Raw genomic sequence first — 8,063 nt, forward strand, 5'->3', positions numbered from 1 at the left:
GTCACCCCGTCTGCGTCACCCCAGTCGCCGTCACCGCGTCTCGCGTCACGCTTCTCCGTGAACGCTTGTCCGTCACCCCGTCTCCGTCAACGCTTCTCCGTCACCCCGGTCTCCGGGTCACGCTGCTCCGTCACCCCGTCTCCGGGTCACACCTTCTCCGTCAACGCCTCTCCGTGAACGCTGTCTCCGTCAAGGCCTCTCCCGTCAACGCCTCTCCGGGCCACGCGGCTACTTCGTCGAATCTTGCTTACACTCAGCCGCGTGTGCGCGGAGACAACGGTCCTCCTTGGTGCACGCGGCCGCTTTGGTCGACACGCGTGTGCTCGGAGAGACAATCTCTCCTGCTTCGTGCACGCGGCCGCGTTGGTCGAAGCTCGTTTGCTCGGAGAGACAATGTCTCCCGCCTTTCTTACACTCGGCGACTTCGTCGAATCGGACCTCGAATCACCTTAACGGGCCACGTTTGCTCGGAGAGACAATTTCTCCTCCGTCTTACACTCGACGACAATGCTTTACCCGGCCACGTTTGCGCAGGGACACAAGCTCTCCTTATACTCGAATGCGTAGTCGCATGCTGTATTTGTTCTGCACTATACCCGTAGAATGCTCTTGCTCAGCTTTTAATAATTAATTTCACATAAAGGAGAATACTGCCCCTTCATATTATTCATTTAAATCTACATTTTATATGCATTTAACCTCTACAACCGTATCTGTATAGTCATGTTAACAGAAGTTGACTACGCAACAAGCACAGAACAAGGCAAAAGTAATCACAAGTAAGCAGAACAGAGCAGAACAAAAAAAGAACGTATGGAATAATGCAAACAAGAAATATATTATGTATATCACAGAATGAAGTAAAAGTGGTCTACGGTCAGCATGCGTTATGTCGCATCCATATGCCCCGTCATCCTAATTGCACAGCTGCTGCAATAGATCATCCACATATAACTCCTTCTCTTGCATGCTACTCTCGAGCTCGCACTGTTCTATGACTAATGCCAGGATCAGTATCCATGTTTGCGCGGTTAACGGTTGTTTCATGTAAGGTTGCGGATGCAGTTGCTGTTGTGGTAAATGTCGCACTTTCAAAGCTGATCCGCCTTCCAGTGCTTCTTCTACTTTTAAGCCTTTTTCTACAGGTGGCCCCTGGTCTGTTACAAATGTGGTCGGTTTTTCATCTACTGTGTGTATGTGACTCACTCCTTGCACCGTTCGTATCTGTTCCGGCATGCCGTCTTCCTCTGTTACTACTCCTGTCTGCGCGATATTACTCCATAGGTGTTGGAACCAGGGCTCCTCACTATATGTATTCATAAGCGCATGTTGCTTTGCAACCCATTCTTTCCATGCATCAAATTTCCTGCTTTCCATGGTTGCGGCTGTCCTGTTCACACCAGATGCTTCGTTTGGCGCATATTGTTGATAATATTGTTTCCATTCCGATTTGAGGGCATTAAACCATGGCTGCGTCGTGCAGTCCTGCAATAGATGCTTGTTGCGGTCAATCCAGTTAATCCAATTAGTGTGGTCGGACGTCGCGTCACCGTGGTCGGAATGAGCATTCTGTTCTGCATCTAAGTCGATATTTTCCATACAACTCCATGGATCGGGGTCATGAGGTCGACAAGGGTCCGTTTGTGCGGAGTCAGTGGATGGATCGAGGATGGTGGAAACATTGTTCCGTGATAAAGCCTGGTTTGTGGTAGGAGCATCCAAGGAACTACTATGTCCGTTGTTGCCCCCCATAAACTCTTCAACGAGTATCCCGTAAAAATCGTCTTTGACGTTTTCCCATTCGGTGGCTTCACATTCGTTGAGCACTTCTAGATGTAGCTCAATGATCGTGCGTGTATGCACGCGTGGTGGGCGTGGTCCGCGGCGTTCGGATGTTGACGCAGGGTGCCTATCCCTAATCATGGTGTACCCATAATCGGGTGGCGGCGGCTCGCCGCGTTGTAGATGTTGCAATATGTCTTCGTCGAGTGGCGGTGACGGCACGTCACGCACGGTTCGATATGTTCGTCGTCGTTTGGCGAGGTACGCAAAGTACTAAACAGAAAAAGGGGGGTAAAGAGGAGGGTGAGGACGGTAGGAAAAAAGGAATGAACGAGGGTGTAGGGGCATATTGGTGCGAACGATCATATATTGCAGCCCGTCGGGTGTTTCTGAGGTATAAACATCCTGCACATACGGCATGCGCTCATGGTCGTGTATACTTACCTTCCAGAGGAAAAAGGCAAGGACGCCAATACCAACCACCGCGGGAATGATCGCGGGGATGTACCACTTGACATGTTCCCATGTGAGGCCGGGTGGCACGGAAGGGTTGATGGGGGCATCCGCAGGTAATTTATCCTCGTGGGTTCCTTTTGCCTCAACGTTCTCTTTATTCGTGTGTCCAGTTGAGCTAGTACCGGAGGAACCTGGATTCACAGGGTCCGAGGATCCGGGTGTTGTGGAAGTTGGGTTTTGGTCACCAGTAGAACCGGGTCCTGAGGATGAGGAACTTCCACTTCCTCCCCCACCTCCTCCTGGTGCTCCTGGACCTCCTCCTGCACCGTGTTCAGTACCTGCTGTGGACGCTTCGCCGCTGGTGGGGCCGCCGCGCGGCTCCGATTGATCTGGGTTCGGGTTGGGTTTTGGTTTGGGTGGATTGAGAGGAGGGGGGTCATCATTCTGTCCGTTGCCGCTACTGCCTCAATCGGGCACGGCATCGCCTGAACATGTGGTGAATGGGGAGACAGGGAAAGGGAAGGAAGAAGGATGTGAGGAAACTGAACTTTATGCAGTGCGAGATTGGCCACGGTTGCCGCTGGCCCGCTGTCCGTCGCTGCATTGTTCGACCACACGGTGGACCACGGTCGGTCGGCTACACGGTGGACTTCGACGTGGGTGAGGACGGGGGTAGGGTGGTTACGGTGCCACTCCGGGAAAAGACTCTCTCTCTCTGCCACAACACACAACACAACACACTGTGTGTGTGTCTGTGTCGACGTCTACATCCCGCGGCCGACCCGTTGCTCGGCCGATCGCTCTCCCCTCGCTCATTCTCATTCGACGTGTGGTTTTGCTCGCTGCCGCTGTCTCTGCGGAAATTGTGGAAGTCTGTGTGTTGTGTTCTCTGTTTGATGTGGTTGTCGACATGCACTCATGACACTACCGTCGTGTGTTACACTCCCTCAAGGCTGTACCTGCCTTGTTCTTGTCTGCCTGCTGCAGGAGTTTTTTGACTTTCTCTGTCTCGCCCAGTGCTTCATCCGACGTAGTCGCACAACTAATGGAGACACCTGTAGATGTTCCGTTACTACCAGGACATGTGGCCTTACCTGGAGATGTTGCTTCCGGTGCTGTAACTGGGGTAGTTGCGGCCGTCTTAGGCGGCTCTGGTCCTGCGGGTGATGGTGTCCTTGGCTGGTGCTGGTTTGGCAGGTGCGGCTGGTGGTGCCCTATCAGATCGTCCCCTGTCATTTTGCGCATTGCCTGCCCCCGATGGTGTCTTCTCCGGAACAACCTCCTCTGGTACCTCTGGTACCTTAGCTGGTGGAGCTTGCGGTTTCGTGCCTTCTGCAAATGAAGCGAGAAAGTAAAACGACAAACTGATACAAAAAGGACACAAGTGGTACAGAAAGAAGGGGGCGCGACGGTGTGGCCCGGTAGCGCCAGGGTACGGTCCGGCTGGACGGAGGGTAGGTTCCGGCTCTGCTGCATGGGTCGATGCAGGGGGCGCAGTCCGTGGACTGGACTAGTTGAACTCGGTGGACTGCGGGTACATGATAGCAGTACAACTTTTATTTGTCGTCGTCTGCCATCGCCGCCGCATACCTCCGCTAAACCGATGTGGCGCAGCGAAGAGAAGCGCTGGTCGCTGTTCTTCCCGCGTGTGCGTGTTGTTGTTGTGGCGGCCACCGAAGTCTTCGGCAGTATGTGCGCGCGTATTCGTATGCCGCCGTATACGTATTCGGCCGCGTGTGTATGGTGCGTGTTCTTATTGCCCGTATTAGTAGCACTCTGTGCCTTTACTCTTCTTACCATTCACGTCCTCCTCTTGTGCATCCTCATCGTCCTCATCATCGTCGTCGTCCTCCGGGTCGGATATGTCTATAAATTCCCCCCCTCTCGTCACGTTGGCATAATGTTGGCTCGTTTTGTTTTTATGCATTTCTTTTATTTGGTGTCGTACCTCTTTTCTAGCTTCCCGAACTACAGTCTTCACTCTACCCCACAGAATTTTCTCAGCACTCTTTGTTTGCTTAATTTTGCTAGCGTGCCCCTCACTAAGTGCTGTCGATGCGCGCTCATCTTTTGATGTGCTCTTCGCATTTCCCGTGCACTGTTTTCCTACTTTTTGCACCTGTAATTTCGCTTTAAACTTCTCATTCGCGTCCAACCACTTCTTTATTTTGTCTTTCATGGACCATTTTCCAATTTGTATATTCTCAGCCTGTTGCAGGTTACAAATCTTGTCCGTAATTAAACCAGGAATAGCTGCCTCTATTTTTCTCATTATATACCAGGCCTGCTCTATACCCCAGTTTGCTCCGCAGGATGCCTCCAGCAATAATTCTTCAAACATGTTTACTATTGCACACCCTACATAGTCCTTTAGGCGGTCATCTGCAGTGTCCGCCCTTTCTCCACGTTGCCGTTTCCATTTGTTGTTGTTCATAAAATATAGAGCCCCTACCATAAGCCTACATATAGGTATGTTTCCTGGCGTGTTCATTTGCCTAATACCTGCGCCTTCATGCCACCAGCCGTGGTCATCACAATTAACGCTAAACAAAATGATGTTCTCTTTCTTTTCCATGTACACCACAAACTCTCGTAACTGATTATATATGTCCTTCAAGAGCATATTCTACAATGTTAAAATAAATGATATACCTATGTACTACGGTGTCCACACCCTCTCTGTGATCGTGAATAAATTCATACAAGACAACCCACTCCTTGTGTTTGTGCGCTTCTTTATTAAAAAATAGTAATACATAACCATAATGTTCCTGTAACCTCAATGTGCGTACACTCCACAGTACCCATGTGTGCCGTGTGTACACATCCCCCCGAAATTTCCGTGTTCTCACATATTCCCTCATGGTGCCTTACCTGATATTCTTCGCCGGACATGTAAACTCCGCGGCTCCTCACATACTCCACCAGTAAAGCCCCTAACTGCTTAGCCGACATAGTGTTTCTCCTTCGGTAAGTAACAATGCTGCACGCGCAACTACTACCCTAATGTTCTATATGAAATATATCAAGCATTATGTAGCCCATATACACGTTCTTCTTATATCCCTCCTTCACTACGTAATAGGAATGTCTGCGGTTAGCACGCAACATTAGAAATGTACAAATAAGAAAAACCTGCATGTGGCCCTGCTGCTCAATCGCATGTTGCCACTACTAATAAATCATGCAGGACGCATATATAAATAATAAAAGAAAAATGAATATAGAAAAAGCAAAAGAAAGAAGAGAAAGAACAAAACATAAAAAAAGACAGGAACAAATAGCAAAAAGTACACTACTACACTACCGTACACCCGCAACTCGTCATAAATACCCCGCGTCGCCGTTGTCCACTAAATGCCTTCACACACACTGTCTCTGTGTGCGCACACCTAAAAACCGCAGTAATAACAACAACATCAATGCTTCTGCCGTCGTTGCTACCGTCCTTCTGTCGTTCTTCCTGCCGCAAAATATGTATGTGCCTTTCCATCCCCCAAGCTCTCTGGATCCCTTATTCGGCTACTTCGTCGAATCGTTTACTCGAACGGCGTAATCGAACCGCTTCACTCGGCCAAGTCGTCGAATACCCCTTACTCGGCGACGTTTGCTCGGCTACGTGGTCGAATACCGCTTACGCGGCCACGTGTGCTCGGAGAGACAATCTCTCCTCCTTCTTACACGCGGCTACTTCGCCGAATCGTTCTTACACTCAACCGCGTTTGCTCGGAGAGACAATGTGTACCTGCTTCTTACACTCGGCTACGTCGTGTAATCCGTGTTGCACGCGGAGCGAGCCGTATACCCGGCCACGGTTGCTCGGAGAGACAATCCTCCTCCTTCTTACACGCGGCCTGTGGCGCTCGGAGACAAGCACCTTATACTCGAATGATTATTCGCATGCTATATGTGTGCTGCACTATACCCGTAGAATGCACGTGCGCAGCTTTTAATAATTAACTTCACATAAAGGAGAATTCTACCCCTTCATATTATTCATTTAAATGTACATGTTATATGCATGTAACCGGTACGCACCGGTTCCTGTGGTCATGTTAAAAGAAGTGGACTACACAGAAAAAGAACAAAACAAGGCAAAAGAAAGCACAAAGAAACTGAAGTAAGCAGAACAGAGCAGAAAAAAAAAAAAGAAGGTATGTAATAGTACAAACAAGAAATATATTATGTATATCACATAATGAAATAAAAGTGGTGTACGGTTAGCATGCATCGATGTGAGTGGGTGTGAGAAATGGTGGATTCTGGGTTTAGGATATATGTGTGTTGTGGTGACGGAACTAATGTGTGGGTTTTAGGACCTCCAGGTGTGTGCGTCTGGGGGAGGGTAGATTCCGTGTTTAGGGGTTAGGTATGTGGGCACGTAGGACCGCATATGTCGAGTTTAGGATCGCAGGTTGTTGGCATGTGGGAGTGTGGGATGGTGTATCGCGGTGTAGGATGCAGGTATGTCTGTGACCGTTTGGCATTGTGTTCTGTGGTGGGTGGTGCTGGTGTGGGCTTGTGCTCTGTGATCGTTTGTGATGTTGTGGCCTGGTGCATTCCGGGTTTAGTAGCGCACAGTGTGGCTGTGTGGTACGAGCGATGTCGGTTTTAGGATACACATGTGATCGTGTAAGGAATAGCAGTGTTTCAGGGGTCATAGCCCAACGCTATGACCTGGTTAGTTTAAGGTTGTCAGTTGAGAAAAACACGCACTGTGAATGCGGTGGGCGGGTGGTTGGTGCATACACACGCATCACGGTGTCAAAAAACAGCAGCGCCTCAGACAAAACCGCAACAGACTTGCAAATGTAGAAAGCAGAGACACAGCACAGACAAGAATGTGCGAACAATGTAACAAACACAATATATAACCAACAGAAACAAACACTGCATGTATGTGTGATGTTCACATGTGATCAAGTAAATTATCTAAATACTGCTCTTGGTGTTGCAACTGTGACTCATGGTGGCAGTGTTCAATGACTGTGGCAAGAATGAGCATATGTAGCTGTGAAGTTAACTGTTTGTGCGTAGATAACGGCACATGTGACATGGTGGGGTGTGCGTGCGGTGCGACGCGCACGGCAGGGCGCGGCGTACATGCAACATCGGGTGCAGGTTGTGTGTGTGTGGATGTTTGAATGTCTGTTTGGAGTGTGTCTGCTGTGGTACACGTTGGTGTGTGTATCATGTAATCCTCACATGGTGGAGTGTGGGTGACTACTGATGTAGTATCTGCGTGTGTGTGGTGCTGTTGTGGAAGTTGCTCTAACAGTTCTGTGAACCACACTTCTTTGCTCAGTGTGTCCAGGTGTGTATGTTGCTGGGAAACCCACGCTCTCCACGCCTGTAACTGCTGTTGTATGTTAGTTGGATGTGTCACGTGTTGCTGCTGATATTGCTTCCAGTGTTGCTGTAGCATAATAAACCATGGGTGAGTGACGGCGGGTTGTAGGATATGTTTGTGTTTGTCAATCCAACGCAGCCACGTGGTAGTGTGGGATGTGGGTGTGTCTGTGACTGTGTCGTGTGTGACTGCGTGTTGTGTGATTGCGGGCTTAGGATCAGCACATGTGGGTGTGTCCGTGACGGTGTCGCTTGTGAGTGTGTGTTGTGTGATGTCGGGCTTAGGATCCTCACATGTGGGTATGTGCGTGACTGTGTAACATGTGGGGCTGTCTGTGATGTCGGGATGAGGATGATCACATGTGCGTGTGTCTGTGACTGTGTCGTGCGTGGGGCTGTCTGTGATGTCGGGCTTAGGATGATCACATGTGGGTGTGTCTGTGACTGCGTTACCGGAGCCTGGTGGTTGTGTGATT

The 8,063-nt window shown here is 49.7% G+C and overlaps 3 protein-coding genes across 3 annotated transcripts in view; all 3 read right to left on the minus strand.

Annotated features, from left to right (window-relative positions):
- Positions 1-915: 915 nt before the first annotated feature.
- Positions 916-3,474, minus strand: AK88_05442 (uncharacterized protein; the record flags this gene model as incomplete). The annotated part of the gene is made up of 3 exons (XM_012483044.1): positions 916-2,055; positions 2,227-2,627; positions 3,198-3,474. The coding sequence occupies 3 exons, from the start codon at positions 3,472-3,474 to the stop codon at positions 916-918; spliced, it is 1,818 nt and encodes a 605-aa protein (XP_012338467.1).
- A 529-nt stretch (positions 3,475-4,003) lies between these two features.
- On the minus strand, positions 4,004-5,193 carry AK88_05443 (uncharacterized protein; the record flags this gene model as incomplete). Its single annotated transcript, XM_012483045.1, has 2 exons — positions 4,004-4,864; positions 5,113-5,193. The coding sequence occupies 2 exons, from the start codon at positions 5,191-5,193 to the stop codon at positions 4,004-4,006; spliced, it is 942 nt and encodes a 313-aa protein (XP_012338468.1).
- A 1,954-nt stretch (positions 5,194-7,147) lies between these two features.
- The window catches only part of AK88_05444 (uncharacterized protein), a gene marked incomplete at both ends in the record, with an annotated part of 7,724 nt that continues 6,808 nt past the window's right edge, over positions 7,148-8,063 (minus strand). Inside the window, one exon of the mRNA XM_012483046.1 lies at positions 7,148-7,224. Within this exon, the coding sequence (XP_012338469.1) occupies positions 7,148-7,224 (77 nt within the window). The remainder of the gene's footprint in view (positions 7,225-8,063) is intronic.

The sequence above is a fragment of the Plasmodium fragile genome, assembly GCF_000956335.1.
Source record: "Plasmodium fragile strain nilgiri unplaced genomic scaffold supercont1.134, whole genome shotgun sequence".
Taxonomy (NCBI): Eukaryota; Apicomplexa; class Aconoidasida; order Haemosporida; family Plasmodiidae; genus Plasmodium; species Plasmodium fragile.